The sequence below is a fragment of the Varroa jacobsoni genome, unplaced genomic scaffold, assembly GCF_002532875.2.
Source record: "Varroa jacobsoni isolate VJ856 unplaced genomic scaffold, vjacob_1.0 scaffold_399, whole genome shotgun sequence".
Taxonomy (NCBI): domain Eukaryota; kingdom Metazoa; phylum Arthropoda; class Arachnida; order Mesostigmata; family Varroidae; genus Varroa; species Varroa jacobsoni.
In genome coordinates this window covers 240,931-258,088 of record NW_019213301.1, presented here as the reverse complement: position 1 = coordinate 258,088, position 17,158 = coordinate 240,931, and the positions used below count along the sequence as shown (strand labels likewise).

The 17,158-nt window shown below is 41.1% G+C and overlaps 1 protein-coding gene and 1 long non-coding RNA gene across 5 annotated transcripts in view; both read right to left on the bottom strand.

The window, feature by feature from the left end:
* Positions 1 to 367: 367 nt before the first annotated feature.
* The window catches only part of LOC111260098 (uncharacterized), a 157,598-nt gene continuing 140,807 nt past the window's right edge, over positions 368 to 17,158 (bottom strand). For 2 of the 3 annotated variants that reach the window (XM_022832589.2, XM_022832587.2), the window contains exons 4-8: positions 8,042 to 8,328; positions 4,346 to 4,523; positions 3,876 to 4,055; positions 3,279 to 3,612; positions 368 to 3,087 (exon numbers count right to left, since the gene is read on the bottom strand). In XM_022832589.2, the coding sequence (XP_022688324.1) occupies positions 2,994 to 3,087; positions 3,279 to 3,612; positions 3,876 to 4,055; positions 4,346 to 4,523; positions 8,042 to 8,328 (1,073 nt within the window). In that variant the 3' untranslated portion in view covers positions 368 to 2,993. The remainder of the gene's footprint in view (positions 3,088 to 3,278; positions 3,613 to 3,875; positions 4,056 to 4,345; positions 4,524 to 8,041; positions 8,329 to 17,158) is intronic. The other variant, XM_022832588.2, reaches the window with a different exon arrangement.
* Positions 12,549 to 17,158, bottom strand: part of LOC147753543 (uncharacterized) — a 10,983-nt gene continuing 6,373 nt past the window's right edge. Inside the window, exons 1-2 of one of the 2 annotated variants that reach the window (XR_015310886.1) lie at positions 15,869 to 17,147; positions 12,549 to 13,386 (exon numbers count right to left, since the gene is read on the bottom strand). This is a non-coding gene — a long non-coding RNA (uncharacterized LOC147753543). Of the gene's footprint in view, positions 13,387 to 15,868; positions 17,148 to 17,158 lie in introns of those variants that run through there. The other variant, XR_015310885.1, reaches the window with a different exon arrangement.

The window sequence follows — 17,158 nt, the reverse complement described above, 5'->3', positions numbered from 1 at the left end:
TTCTATAGATGTTGAGCCTATATTTCGTATCCGTGACATATTCGCATGAAGTCGAAATAATTGTGTCGACGCAAACCCATCGGCTGGCCGCTGATGTAAGATCAGTTAGTATAACAAATATCATGGAGTGCCAAATTAAAAAGAATCTATGTATACGTAATCACGCCGCTTTCAAAATACACCCATCGTGACATTGGTCCACTGCGTAACCCGCAATCGGCTAACGGAAATCATGTATTATTACGTACATAATTTTTTAAATAAATACTAAATCGACGTACATAAATGGATCTTTGCAGGACCGGTCGAAAGACTGCTCAACCTCTAACAATTTTCTAAAGCCCTCTCAAAATAAACACGAGGTATCCGCATTTTTCGATTCGTTTATTTTAATAGTCGTCATCTTTTACTGTCTTTTTTTTCTCAGTCTGCTATTGACTTTTCCATGATCGTTTCTCTTTCGTGTTTTTCAGTTTCAATGTAAACATCTTACCCTCTCTTTTGATATCCTCATTACACTGTTTCTCTCCTCTCTTTCCTTCTTTTTTGACTTTTTCACCCGTCATTTTTTGTAGACGGGTCCCTACACCCGCCCACCTCCCTCCCGCCATCTCTAATTTCTATTCAGTGTGACTCACGTCCAATAACATAACATTATGTACAGGTTGCTTTTGTGTTTGCTGCTATTGTTGTAGTATTTTGTTACTCTGTTGTTGTTGTTCTCGTTGTTGATATCGACATTTCCAACTGTTCACCTTGGCATTCTGCTATCGAGTATTTCCTTTTTAGCTAATCTGGGAAGGGGAAGAAACAACATATATTGTGTCGCCGTGTCATAACCGCCGTCACGTTTATAATGGAGTCGTGCAAACAACAAACCTGAAAGGTTAATATTCTGGCGCGCCTTCTTTACCAACGAGCTTTTTCCAGCTTTGACAAATCATGCCAAGTTCCACCGTGAAGTGATAACCAAAGCTTGTAGGACTGAGTTAATATTTGACATAATACACATGAACAGAAGACGTTGTTATTACCTTATGATGTATGTATAGATAATTGCGTTGCAAAAATGATGTGTACGTAATGGAAAAAATCTACCGAGTATAAGAGCGAAACACGTAGCATAGCAGATTCGAGGATATGGGGAAGGAACCTGAGAACTGGTCGTCGACCAGTTACCAATCAATTATCTTAATAAATAATCATACATTAGATTAGTATGCGGCAGTCTGCTCGGCATGTGAGGCTCCCCAAATAGCCGTCCGCGAGAAAGGGGAACTTCTCAACAAGCATCGATCATAATTTTGGTAATAGTATATGTATATAATATTTGTTTTATATATATATATATATTATAGAGTTCCATTTACTATCGGCCATGTTTATTTGTTTCGGTAATTATCTGTAAATGTACATTATTATAATTGTTATACACGAGCGAACTAATCGCACGGTACACAAACAGATATCTATAATTTTCTATCTGTAGTGTACTATTTTATTGTTCAGAATATGCTGTACTCAGACACTACGTTAGACGGCGCATAGCCTACACGAAGGATGCAGAAAACTCTTTTATTATTTTACAATGTTAATGTAGGCTGCTTTTGCCGTCACTTCTTCCATTGATCCCGGATGCTGTCGACTTTGCACAATAATTACATAGAAATATGTAGGAAAAACATGTGGGAAAGTTGTTGCTTGAGCGCTCGCCTGTTATGCTTTTTTTTTCGATCAGGTTGTTTAAGGACATGAGAGAAGAATGAAAACTATTTTGTACGGACTGATCATATGACGGGCACCCGACCGATGCGAAAAAGCTAACGTGACTTTTGATTGATGTTATTTCTATGTGCTCTGCAACTTCTGAGATACATGTGTTTTTCAGCCACTTACGTAATCAAAGTAACCTGAGGTCACTACTACTATTAGGCTGGGTAGTAGAACAAACTAAAAAGAGTTCGTATATTCTGTACGTACGTGTGTGCGTCTCGGCAAGCCGACATCCGACTTTTTCATGCTCTGAATACTGATTAACCAACAGCATCCGGGGTTTTAGAGTGACTGATATGTGGCTTTGCTCCTTCTATGATAAAGAAAGAGCGTACAATATATCGCTAGCGATATGGCATAATCGGGGGGAAAAAACACTCTTCGGACAACTGAATCGTCGGCGAAGTTGGTCGGCTATGGATTACAACTACTACCGCCCTATCAGTTCTACTTGCCACATCGCTGTTTCAAATACATATTCACTCACATTACTTAGACTTATGAAACCAATTCGGTCTCCGCTCGATTTCACGCGCTCTGCCTCTTGTAATTATCCACCCTGCTCTGTGCTTTTTCATCTCTAAAACCTAAGACAAAAACAAAAAACTAGTATTAATAAATACGACCAATACCACTTATTTTCACTTTTACCGGAATGCTTCTACCGTCGTGAGCCGTACTATTTTCTATCGATGTGAAGCTGTCAAGAGGATCACGTTCGTTGAATGTGATACGACCACTGGGAAGCTGACCACAGTGACCGCAGTGACAACAATGAGATGACTGATGATCACTACATACAGCGCTTAACATTAAAAATGGCATTAATAATGATAATAACAATAGTAGTTAACTGGATGATGTGGCATTTTGAATTATACGGCAAGATGTTCTCTGGTCTACGACGGTATCAACCTCGCTTCAGCTACTCCTTCTTGAGAGCTCCTTTTATTTATTATCGGAAGAGCGGGGGCCATAATTCAATGAAAATTAGCCAGATCCGTTTCCAGCAGTCAAAACAACGACCAATGTATTTTGCAAGTGGTTTCTGTCGACGTAGACGTAACATTAAATGATGGCTGATCTTTGTTTCGGCGTCTGCAGATTACAGAGGTCGCACTTCCATAATAACGCTTTCGTTGGAAGCTGATTAAGTGAACTTAGTAGAAGACTTCCTGCGCACCTTGATGGGTCCTGGGTCCTAAAGATAACGCGGGAGTCTAGATGGTGGCTAAAGGAGCGACCTTCTGTTCGTCCCTGTCTTCTAACGGCAACTCAATTGGACTACGAGCGCACACACGCTGCTTGTTCTGCCTATAATGTGGAAAAGATACGTAATTAATACCTATTGGTTTATATGTGCATCACAGAAATTACTCAATTACTGGGTATTGGATTTCCATGTATGGGGTATAACGTTTGGTTGAAAACGACGAGGAAGCTATGATGATCCTATGCTAAATTGAACATTTATTATGTGAAACTGGTGAAATACTCTCTCAAACCTTTTCAGTCTGTAGATGTAAAAGACAATGATGGCGTTGCCTAATAACAGCAGGCAGACAATAATTGAGGGAATAATGATGTCCGCGTACTCCGACATGGTGCGGGATAGGGAACCCAACGAAGAAGACCACGTTATCGGTCGCCTTGTAAAACCTAGACCGGCACGATTCGCTTGCTGTGCAGTGATAGCTAGTGGAAGATCTTCAGATGATGAGGATGCGTCGTCAATGACGTTCGAAACGCTGGTATCTATTGGAGAATCCCGCACCTTGCCTCCGATAGGGTAACCCGACCCCAGAAGAAGGTGACCGTTATATGCTAACTGATACGTCGCTGTAATAGGACAACACACACAATATAATCGGCGGGAGGTAGTAAACGGCGAGTAAACGTACTGTATCCTATTCGTATTATCAGATCTTACAATTATTATTATATATATATATATATAACAAGCATAAGCATTAATTGCTTATGGCAGCAGCAAATGCTGTCCTTTATTAACTAATTTATTACAAGCTATTTAATAAGTTACTTCCGATTTGAAGTGGTCACTAATGTTATTGTTGACAATCAGCATTATTCAGAGTACTTACAGAGGCATTCGCCGAGTGGTCCGTTCGTCCAACGAGTCCCGTTGAGACAGAGTAAGGTCTTATGTCGAGTTATTGTGTCCGCAAAGAAAAAGTCCCTCCGGCAGCGATATGTAGCTGCGGTTGTATTCCGCGACTCTAGAAATCCGTCCCGGGGAGCCGGAAGTGTGGGACAGCCCGAAACTGGACAGGCCAAACAGGCAACGAGACCCAGAAACAAAAGTTACACACGAGTTAGCGAATCCTTGTACAATGCAATACGGGCGAAAGCTCTGCCGACATTCACTCGGTGTTTACAAGAAACGGATAAATACAATCAACTAACACCATCGGGCCAAAACGATCACTTTTCAGGTATTTCTTTTCCTCTATCCTAACTACTTCGAGGCGCGACAAGCTCCACCACTATAAAACGGTGTTCTAGTTTCCTCTACGATCTTCTACTATGATGCTCTTCCTTGGTTGTCACTTACTTTTGTACTCTAGAATAAAGCCCCGATGAGGAGCGAAGCCTGACGAGATGAACTGTACAGAGACAGCGTTTGCGCTAGAGAACGTATTGAGAAAGTAGCGCTGACGCTCAACGCATATATCAGCGAGAAGGGATCCTCCGTGATCAGCCGACGTCAAGCGAAGTAGGTCACCGCATTCCTAAATAGGATATAAGGTAAATGATCATGAAAAAAGCAACACAACTGCTGGTTTACAATCGACTTCCACATTTTTCTACACTTAAAGCAGAAGGATTGAAGGGATCCAAAACAAATTCATATGGCGAGAGAATCGCACGTCCTGATATATTGTCGCAGACTACGTTCTCTTATGAGGTCGATGCAACATAGAAGCCAGCTAAGTTGCTAGCCTAGTTATAACAAATCTGTATTCGTACATAGCTCAAGACTAAGTACTGCGGACAACAATCCATTAACGTGATCAATGGATTCAAAGAAACGGAATAATTGAATAAAAACCGATACCCATGTAGCAATTATTTATCGCTTCTGCGCATGTATCCCGATATTCGTCTTGATAGTTCGCTGAAGAGGATTTTTGTTTATCATCCACTCGTACTATACCAAGAAGTGATGGTGTATGTTGCAAGCTATTATAAAATTCGATATTTGCGCATATAAAATAGTACATAGGTATGATTACGGAAATAAGTACTGCACTTTAAATGTAACTTTGAACAAGTTTTATCCAAAGAGTTTATCGTTAATTACAACGCGAAAATAATGGCATAGGAAAACCGAATGCAGACGACTTTAAAAGTACATGAATAAGACAACTACTTAATTGGCTGTCCGTTTAGTTAATTTCATCCATACCGGGAATATATTTAGACTGTTATATCAGCTAGGTCATTACTCAAACAGCGGTTACCATCGAACTACGAACAATGAAAAAACCAGCTGGATCGTCAATGAAAAAATTTCAACCTTTGTCCAGAGTATCTATAACACTTAATTGTGAGCAAGCCAACTGTCACTACCTTAAGATCAATTGAAATTATTATTATAGACCTAAAACTTAAATACAGATAGCGTCTTTTCGTAAACAACATTCGTGTACCGAGAGCTCAAGTGATTTTTTAAAGGATTAATTGGATTCTTGCTGGAATGAGGATGTCACTTGAAACGCTAAAAGATAAATCGGTCGATCAACTACATGCTCCTCGACTAAAGGCCTACGTCTCACTGAACTTTTTGCTACTGTTCATTCTTACTAAAGTCTGTGTTCCTCAAAGTGGCTCATATGTAACGGTTGGTTTATTCCGATTTTTCAGCCTGGTATAGTTCAATTTTGAAGCTTTCTGTACTGCCTATTTTACCGAATTATGGGGTATTTCATTGGAAGTAGGCATTTTTTTCGTTCTCCTACTTGGTTTTCGTTACCATACCGGTCGAATCGGCTAATCAGTGTCCTTTGTTGCTCTCTAGCAAGATCTAATATCGACATAAGCTTCTTCACACCTTGCATCTAATGTATGTCATTGGTAGAACGGCTAATTAAAATCTCGCCTTTCCAGCAATAAATATCAACAAGGATCATTGCTTTCTGCATAAAAAGCAGTGTTGAAGTGTCTCTATACACTGATTCCGGAGAACGGCACATTGTTCTTTAAAAGCGCAGCCGCAGGGAGCTAACCACGGTCGACAGCCGGTTGACTGTGAGCGTCTCGACGGCATTTTGGGTTCACGAACCCATGAGCCGTTGCGACTAACGCATGGTACCGCGCATCACGAAACGTCTCAAGAATTTAAACGGAGAAATACATTTTACGAGGTCAGTCGCATGCGTTACGAATCTGCTTGGCAGTAAAGTTGAATCTGACGATCGTGATCCATAAATACTAGAAAATATATACAGGGATAATACTGTTGAGTTTTTTTTTTAAAGAAACATGCATTTTGTAAGAGGCCTTAACAATATATGCATGGCCTTTTCGCTGATGTCTATAAATGTTTATGACTAATATTACAAAATTTGCTTTTACTAGTTACAACAAAAAAAAAAACGTTTTCCAAATGATATTCAAACAACACCTAACTATATTTCTATTTTCTACGAATCGTATGAATTAGCAGTCTCAATAAAGTCTTACATCTAATTCTACCATTAAACATTGCTCTAAGCATATATATCAGCTGCCTGATTCAGACAAATTAACTATGCGGCTCCAACATAAATATTATTATAACTATTTTTCATATTACTATGTGTCTACAGTGACGAGTTTCTTGCTGATAACCGTCAATAGACTGCATTTTATAAACCATCTATGTATTTTTATGTAATCATTTATCAGTCGACCCTTTTATTAGTCAAATTGCTCTATACGGCTCAATCTGACCTATATAAGACCCTATTGTAAACATAATGTTACTTCGGGTTTTTCAAGACCTATCCACAGTATACATGAGCGCTGTAACGTATGATAAAAATAGAGAGAAAGTACTTCCGCTGACTGCAATCACTGGTAAAAATTGATGAATCACGCAATCGTTAATGTAACCATATCAACGGTGAGGAGCTTACGCTGAAAGTTGAAACGACAAATTATTTAACGTTCAAACTCCACTTCGCGCCTGCCACTATCATCACACTTAGCAGAAACACTCAACTGCATCTAAATGGACTACACGCGCGCATATTCAAATTGCTGATTGCTTCGTACCAGAAGCAGGGTGTCACCGGCTACAATTTTCGTATGCACTGGCACTTTCCGCGCACACTTTCGCACGTAACTAGAGCTAAATAGTAGAAAAAAGGTTCTGTCGGGAACACACCGCCAGCGGTGAGAGAGATTGCGACCTTAATGGAAAAAAATGGCAGGAAAGAAGATCGCTTCGTAACCTGGTGGTAAAAAGTAGCTGGTTCTTATTTCTCGAACTAAACAGTCAGCCGGATATACGCAGAAATCTTTTGTCGTCTGTCGTAGCACAGAACACAACACAGCTATGGCGCCAATACTGAGACGCTTAGGGGAGAGACCCGGCAAGACCGTCGAACCAGTGTATGGGGCCAGCGCTGAGAAGGCATTGAGTCAACAACAGGCTTGCACGCAAAAGAGACAACGTTGTGATGTATGACTGTGAGAGCAAAAGGAAGACTTGATGCTGGTACAGCCAGCGCCCTCGGTGGCAGGATATAGAAATACGGGCAAAAAAGAGGGTCGCATTTAATATAATTGTGACTTCATAGAAACGGAAACGTCATTAAACTACATACACAAACCGACAGTTATCGTTTAATATCATGCGTCTTGAGATCGCATTCATTTGAGGCACAATTCTTCATTCCGTCCCGGCTTCCATAGTGACTTGACCAGGCGATTCAAGTTTACTATCGTAACTTTCTTATTGGGAGCTAAAAAGCTGTGTAAACGAAAAAAAAAGTTCAGCTAGGTGTAGCGTTTCGATATTTCGGGTTTTACGTCCGGCATCGCCGTTGGGCATTTCACTCGATGGAAAACAAAGTGTGTCTGTGCCTAGATCTAGACGACCGCGTGCCTCTAAGGCGTAGCTTCTAAGGTTTAATTATTGAGTTGAGTTGGCATGTAATCTTTAACCGTTGTGAATGAACAACGCAAAAATAGGACACCTGTAAGTCTTAGCAGTAGAAAGTAATCCTATTGAATATGGTAATGTGTAACTAATTAAACCTACCTCACTAGGATTGGTACCGCTGACCGCATTGTTTAATGACTGCGCCGTATTCATGTGGGTGCTAGTTACCCCGCTGAAGCCTCGTTTCAGCGTTGGCCGTAGCCGGACGTCGAGTACATTGACAGTTACAGTCTGTCCTAATCTGCCCTGAATGGTCCAGTTGCATTTCTGGCTGTGGTGTGGCGCCACGTAGAATTGCGGGAAACCGGGCGACATCAAATAGCCATAAGACTGTTCGGCGCCCAGACGGCGCGAACATACCGACGTGATTTGTAGAGGATTTGAAGCTAAAAAAAGAACAGACCGAAAAGTCAAGGAGTAACTCGAACAGCCTTTGGGCTTTGTAGTAATGACCAAACTTGCTTGGAAAATGTCATTGTCTGAAGCATCCATTATGTTTACATAATTAGATACAATCAGTGGTGTATAGATGAACATTTTTTGATGAAAATAGATGGGCATCGAATAAAGGGAAATGCTAAATTACCATTTTTTCTAATACATTTCCGGTATATTTGATAAAGACATGTATTAAGTTTCTTGTGAATACATCCTGAATTTAAAACAATTGCAACTGTCAGCTATTACATAGTGAGCCCAGCTATATGACGGCGTAGGGCGACAAATGCCATACGACTATGAGTTTCTTCTATACTGTCTTAATCTAGACCTTAATTTAAGTTACAATTGTTGGAATCTTAAGAAGTATTGAGACAATTTGATGAGTAACCATCTTGAATAATAATAATAATTAATAATAGTTCACCGACTTTCAACAAATTATAGTGGCTTTCATTGAACAATTATACCAATAACATCGGTGCAAATGTTTGTTATATATTTTCATATATACTTCGTCAGTTGAAATACACAAGGTCCTAGACTACAGTGGTACTCAGTCACGTTTAGAAAAGGTGGCTGTTCGGACCTTAGGACAGGCGCCCCTTTTTGAGCCATGATTTTTCCAATGTCTTGGACGAGTTAGTGTGCCCAATGGTACTTCGTGACGAAGTTGAAATGCAAGCCGCCCAAATTTCTTGGACCGATCTCCCTCTGAAATTGCGGCCCACCGAAGGATGAAACGCTGGTTTCGACGTAACGAGCAGGAACGCTAATTGTAACTTTGTTCCTCGCTGAATAAAACGTCAATTGCTTGTGAGTTCCCAGTGTTCAGATGCTTGCGTACACTGGACTAGTGTGCTGAAGCGGCCAGAAATAGGGTTCCTGATTGACCGAACAATAGTACCTCGAATTGGTGAATTTTTATAAAAACACATTTACGTTAATGATTTACTTCAAGGCGAGAAATAAAAAGTAAGAACTAGGTAGTAAACAATTTGTCCTAAATGCTTGTTTTTGTTAAAAAAAAAACTTCCACCCGTTTAGTTCGATTTTTGACCATTGAAAAACCTATCGTATCCTATATAATATAAGAGCTGTACCCATGACAAAAGTAATTTCATAACTTCTAACTTATTTAAAGGATCTTTTGTTTGTTCGTTAACTGATCTTATTATATTGATCGTATTAGAATGAATAAATGTACTCAATCATATTTCTGACGCTGCTTAAAATTAAGCTTTTTTCAATATAAGTGTACAAGACAAACCTAGCTAACATATGCTTCCAGCCAAAATGGAAATCGGTAAGAACCAGTTCGTTTTCAACTTATACTTACGCATCCATTATACTCCCGAGAAGGTAAACAGGCTACTAAGTAAAATAAAAAGGAGAAGTCTCAGAAGACGGCAACTTCTCTGTAACATTTCGTCAGAAAGTTAAACAAAGTGCATACCTACATAGTTGAGAAAACCTTGTGTAACAGAGAGCTCAGATTGAAATTAGCCCTTTCGTAAATAACTTGTTCACTATATCCTCACAGAAAAAAGCCACAGCCAATAATAGGCAACAAACATATTACCCAGCAAATGGCAGGCACTATCGATTTATACTTGTTTATATTCTAGGACGCTCTTTGTCTTTTTTTTTATGCTGTATCGAGGCTGGGCAGTTTCAGAAATGAATTTCGATGCTTGCAACGATTATCGCTTCATTAACGTGCCGTTCAGGCATTATTACTCGTACACATAATACGATCGAGCTAGTGAGCAATCGGCAGATTGTCTATTGAGGAATGAAGCAAACAAGGTAAAAACGGTGTGTACAATAACAGAATTGGTATGGTCACGCCCACTTGATCTGGCGTGTCCGCCAATCAGTGGACCGATCTGATACTATTCCTCACTATGGCCGTCTAATCAGCTTTTTACATCCCAGCGTTGCTGGCATGCATCTAATTGGGCAATCTATCAGCGATCGGTTTGACTGCAATATCATATCTCCGCTTTGCTACGTCACTGCTCTCTAGGGCAAGAGCGGGTCGTCGCACAGAAAATATAAGAGATGCGCTTGCATCGCCAGGGAACACCATTAGTTTATGAAGAAAGCCAGTTCCACTTTCCTTTCTTTGTAACAATAGTAGTAGCGCGACAAGGAAAAAACGCAAATGCTTTCGACTCGAATGGAAATGGAGGGGAAACGGTCTGCTTTCAGCGTTATGACACTTTTAGTTCCCGCAATACGTAACGATGCGCATCTAGCAGTGAACTCCCTGAACATCGACTTCCCGTACTGTACGGTGTACGAGCATACGTTCTAGGCGGATATGTACTGGAATTGTGGACGTCTTTGGCCCACAGGACGCTGCTACGTACTGCGCGACACAAAGTGGAAAAACATCGTGTCTCTTTGCTATCCTTACTCCCCCTTTCTCTCTCTCTCTCTCTCTCTCTATATATATATATATCTCCTCCTTTTTGTATCTTTTTAGGTTCTCCTTTTCAGTCACTCTCCTACTGGCTCCGCTTTTCTAGCACAGAGGCCCCCTAGGTGCAGCGCAAGCCTGTTTTACTCCCAGTTGCCTCTCTGCATTGGCCGTTCACTGGGTTTCCATTTTGACACATCATTTCCTAGTTCCACTCGGCCTTTTACTATTATTGTACCCGAACAGAAGAGATGCCTCTGCTGCTGCTGTTGCTATGGCCGATCCTAGTCTGCTGTTGCTGCTGCTGCTGGTCGCGACTAAAAAGGGCGCGAATCTTGGAACATGTTTACAGAAAATTGCTGTTGGTCAACCATAAGCATTACCATCGTTCAGTAAAGCAATGGAGACAGAGAGGTAAGGCCTTTCATCGTGTGGTGTCGGCATTGCTACGTATGGTAAAGGGCTCGGCAAGACATGTACAATGTTAGAAGGATATAATAATATGAACTTGAAAGAGCAAATGCTTAAAAGATATGCACCATTTTAGTCTAGTTGGAGTGCAGGCTCACTACATTCACTTACGGTGCCCTTCTAAAATCAAATTTTCGTTACCTTACTAGTCGTAGAACTGCGAACGCTTTTACATTTTCCACTTTCAAATCCATTCCATCTATCGTTTATAGTTAAATATGGGTATCACTTTACATCGGTACAAGGAGCAATAATAAACATTTTTCCAACAGAGCACTTGCTTTCCATTAGCCTGACAAACGATCACAGAGGTCAGCCATAAACAATCAACAAAAGAGTATATACACTATCTAAATAAATCCAAAGAAGAATAAATCACTCATTTCCGCTAATATCTGTACCGTCCTCGTTTTTCCACTATATAGATTCAAGACTATAGATTCAAGGGGGCCTTCCTACATTTTTTTTTGTCCTTCCTGTGGTTGACTTCCATTTTTGGAGCGAGTTTTCAACTGCCCTTCTTCCTTCGAGGAAAGCGATGCACAGGTCTACTTTGCCCTTTTCAGATGGGCAACATCTGCCGTATTCCGTGTGTATTCGTGTGGCTGGTGACCCTCTTGCCTCTTCACGTCGCTTCGACAACAACTAATGGATCCAATTGGAGTTCCGATACAGTAAAGTAAATAGAAGACGAGGATTTGAAGGGAGCGTGTCGCCTCTGCATATATTGAAATACCTGCATATATTCCCCATTTTCCTATGGTTGTCTTTTTGCGGCGGTGACATGAACAACTTTATATAAGCAATCGTTCTTTTCTACTGTAGTACTATACGTCAATCAAATGTTTGCCATATTCAAACTTTGGCGGCCATACTTATATATTCGATCACACTTATTTAAAAGTTTAACGATATACAGACTAGATACATACTAATAATATACCCTTTCTGTACTGCTTTATTTTCGGCACTTTATCCCAACATCAACAGTCAATCGTATCAACAGACAAAGCTTGTGAGCACAGAGCCTTTTAATCACAAACTCATTTATAATAATACAACTAAAAACTCGAAAATTTATTGCAATAATTAAAAATAGTATAATTTTCACAATCCTGAATTTTTTACTTAGAAATTAACCACTGTCCTAGAAACTATAATACTTAGTGGTAATTTTTAATCAGCTCCAAACGACTACTTCTTTCACACATTTTTCATTTGTTTGCACCCTTGCTTTTTTAGTGTGGGATTGACGGCCTGCCATCGGCCCCATTTCATTCTACTTTTTTTTTGTTCCATACTTGAATAACATTCTAGCACATCTACACTAACCAGTACCGCTTAACGCATGAATACTAACAAAACCTAATTTCCGGATCCGGGAAATAAGTATTTTTTCTGAAAATGACTAGTGATTAGTCTAGGTCCCAATTTGAGAATAGAATCAAAGTGGATGGAACTTATTATAAACACGATTACTAGGGAAGACAATGTTTTATATACAAAAATCTCCAACATTTCCATTTTTTGCTTATATAGAGCTTCAAAGACAACTGATAAGGAAAAAAACCGGATTTTAGACCGATTACCCTATGTATCCTAGTTTACTATCGGAAACCCAAAACAATGAATGGCGTACGTATGCAATAACTAAAGATCGAAAACAGGATATTTTCTCTCGTCTATTTTTGGGCCCACTTCTATTTTGTGTGACGCTAATCAAGGGAAATTTGCCACTTTGGAGCTGGTAGAAAGATTTCAGCTCGGCGGTGCCTGCGGCAACAAATATCCCTGAGGTCCACAAACCCTTCCCGTAGAGGTCGGATGTATGGAAGCCAAGTCAAAACTGGATGTTTGAACACTGACGGCACCAATAACTCGCTCCTTCTTAACAAGCAGTCGAGTAGTAGAGCTTAGCTTCTTCTCTGCCAAATGCCACGCAACCCTTTCTGCCCTAAATCTATGTTAAAGATTTCGCTTGACACGTCTTTGAAACTGCGCAGGAATCGTTGTCGTAATTCGATTAGAACTCCATTCTCAACGAAGCAAGGGCGGTAGGAGTACAGCTGGACGAAGGCACAGCTACTTCTGCTGCTGCAAAAGTAAACGACTAATTTAGGCCATTAAAAATGTCCTGAAAATAAAATATGTACCTAAAGTTCATCTGAAGACAGCGCATAGCGATTGTTTGTCACGTGTTAACGCAAAACATAGGCGCATTTTCAATATATAGACTTGTGAAGGGGTGTGGCATAATGACAGAAGAAAATCCGCATGAGTCACACCTTCAAATGCCTCGTTATCTCTTCTGTTGGTTTCTTTTCCGGAGACTACAGTATGCCCTTGTAAGGGGGAGTCACAATCTAATTCCATCGCTAAGCGGCCTAGCTAGCCGAGCCTCGTGCTCCTTCAGCTTCATTGCAAAATCGTATGGTATTATGTAGGTATCGTTTTACGGAATTCCTACACCATAAATCGAAGAAGTACAGATGAGCTCGTCAGATGCTTATAAATCCTTCCTTTACGCGGCCTGATTTATACCGATTAATAAAAACGGACGGCCAGCTTTCGGCAATAGGCCATAACTGTGTGTAGGTGGTATGTGTGTGTGTAAAGCAAACCCAGACGTTTCACTCATACGACTGTCCTCCGTATACGTCTATACGTTAGCTACCCCCTGAGATAATTTCCTGTTGCAAAAGATTTTCAACCTGTTATGTTCTGCTTGAAACAAAAAGCGTGCTCGTAGGCCCGTTATATGGAAGAGCAGACGAGACTACTCTAAGCCTTCAATTCTATCCAGCATAAGTTCTTTGTTCCAGTAGATTTGCAGAAGCGGCCACGGCGAAATCAAGAGAAGTGGACAGGTCTAACGTACATAGTCCTGCCCTCCTGCTTGGCCTACTACGGCCGTTACCTAGGCCTCTAAAGCCATCCAACCGATTCGTTGGCCTGGTAAGACCTTTAGTGTGTACGAATCGCTCTTTTTATGAGCCGTCCAACGACCTTAGGCACGCCCTGCTTCAGCAGCCACGGCCGGCCCTGGTGCCGTTCTCATCTTTGTGGGATCAGCTAGTCCCTTCCTTATGTATATGTAGTATATATGTATATAAAAAGAAAAACGTCTTGAGCCATCATAATAATCACGATTATCATCATCACCATCGTCGTCGTCCTCGTTCGTTCACCAGACCGAGTCGGCATCAAAGCTCGTCTGTGTTGCTTCTAGGGTCCATCCGTTTTGAACTGGTGAGGCAGAGCGTAGGGAATAGACATACTGGCACGAGAACAACATTCGTTTCTCGCGATGTGTCCAGCCAAAGCGGATGACGACTGACTGCTCAACCGGCCATTTTATGAGACCACAGCAATGGCAGTAATAATCGTAGGAGTGGGTCTCGTACGTTTCTTCTTCATTGCCACCGTGTCTGTTTCGCCGATCCGTCAGACCGTTTCACCCGAAAGCGAGCGACCTGTCTCGGTGGCTCGTGGCAGACCTCTTTGTAAGAAAGTCAAATCGACACCAGACAAGCGGCTGAGGGAGAACGAGAGCGCGCGCGCGAAAGAGCAAGCCGTCCAATCACAATAGGTTGCGGCTATAGCGGTAGTTACGCTTCAACAACGATAGTGGTCTGCTTAGATGCGGCCGTCGATTAGACCGAATCCATAAGGGCGGCAAGATGCCACCACCGTTTCTGTCATCGACTTCGCAGCTTTATATATATATATAATATAGCAACAACTGGATGTCTAAGAGCAAGCTTGACAGCCCATCTGGGCGCCATGAAGGATTTCGCCAGATCGTTTGAATATTGCCCGCGACGCTTACTTCCAGCACTAATATCACGAACGCATGAAAAGAGAGGGAAAAAAGCGGCAAACCCACTATAACATACTAAATATTATTATTATATTTGTATGCTGTTTAGAACCGCTATTAGCCAGCTAACTGCTATTATTCTAGCTGAACAATTGTTCGTGGATGAAATTTACGCCGATGTTTCTATAATAAAGTTCGGGGTGCCTGCAGTTGCTGGGCTTGAAATGTATCTCTGGAAGAAACAGAGACTTTTTGGGAACTAAAGGCTTATTCGCTTATTAGCAAAAGTAAACGAACAGTTTAAGGTGAGTCGATCTATTGTTTAGTCTTCTCCGCTAACTTCTGCAACGCACGTAAGACACGTATCAAAACAGCGCTATGATTATACGAAACAAACGAATCATTTTCGTCTGCAAAAGAGTATCACTGCCGATCATATCGACAGAGAGCGTTTAATAGATCATTTAAAAGCTGAACACAGTTTCAAATACTCAATTCGACAGGAAAATGATTACCGAAACTATCACCGCTATTTAAAACAATAGGTTTTGCGTTACCGCAATTAGTATTTATAGCGACTCTGTGGTCTAATGAAACCATTATTATCATCATTCAAACAATGTTGCCGAAACATTGTCTTGCCACAGAGTCGCCATCAATACTCAATGTCTAATTGCTACGAGTTTGAATAGAGCACCTGACAAACGACTGCTCTGCGCTGTCCTCAGATGAATAGATCGAATTGAGTATAAACACACATGCTTCCTTATACCTTTATCAGTTGGTGGCAAACGGAGATGGTCGCTCACAAATCGAATTTTTCTTATAGGTAGGTATACCTTTCGAATATATAGACTTGACGAATGTTTGCCGTTGCTAATGCTGGAATTGTTCCCTTACTTCAGCGACGAAAAACACTTATTGTATAATAATCGAACATCAAGTGATATCTATAATAGCATGAATATATATTTCGCATTTGGTGTGCCGCACTGTAGTAAACCATTCTTTAGAAGTCTGGTCTCCACTACCAGGCGAGATAGACCATAGCCTAGGTATCCTATATCCTGAATCGTGCTGCATTGAAATATTCAAATCGCATTGGATTTGCCCGCGGAGCAGACGCTGTTGTCAAAGTGTGGCGCCCTCTCCCGGCGCTAATGCGAACTCAGTTCAGCCAACGGGTAGGTCAAGCAGTCTGCTGTTGGTCGGCAACAGGGCCGCGTGGTTCGCCCGGCAGATTGAATAGACTAAAATATTTCTAATTTCGATTATTTTTAGTAATTATATCCGGTGTGAGGTTTTGATTGTGCTTATGGTCTCCTCCACACAGGCGCTACTTCCGTCTTGGCTTGGAGCCGGTCCAGACGATGATTCCTTTGATTTAGACTATTTCATTTTCATGTTTAGATCGATTATGATAAACGTTTTCGGCTCCACGTTCGAAAACCTACTACGCTACAGTGATCTTATTTGAGGGCGACATTGTTCCGCCCAGTGATAGGACTCCGAAGCTGAGCCCCTTCTTATGAGGCAATGAGGCAGTCGAACTATTGAATCTAACTGGAGAAGTGATGAGTTGAACGGATAGCTGAGCTCTGCCGCCGTTCTCCGTGTTTTGGCCGACACCAACGGACTCAATCTATCCGGACGATGTTGAGACGAACATGTTGAGAGCGTCGAGGTGTCGAGCTTGTTGACAACTTCATGCACACACTCTGATCTCCGTCCCGTCTTTGTTTGCTTGACCGAACAAGACTGCGGCTTCGTGTTGTCCTTGTGACGATTGTTTGCGTAAAGCATTTCTGTGCGAAAGCTAGTCCTTCATCGGTGGTTGATGTACTTAAAAAGTATCTAAACCACGGATAAGACAGAAACAATATTTAAATAACGCTGTGCTCAGCGAATGCAAGTATACGTTCGCTTCTTTAGGTGTTCAACAGGCCGCGTTGCAAATGCGGACCTGCCAACGTGATGGTAATATCGACATGTTACCACTTTTTTTTTTCAACGATAACGCTATTCAGACAAAATGTTACTAGTTCAGGATCGTATTGTATGC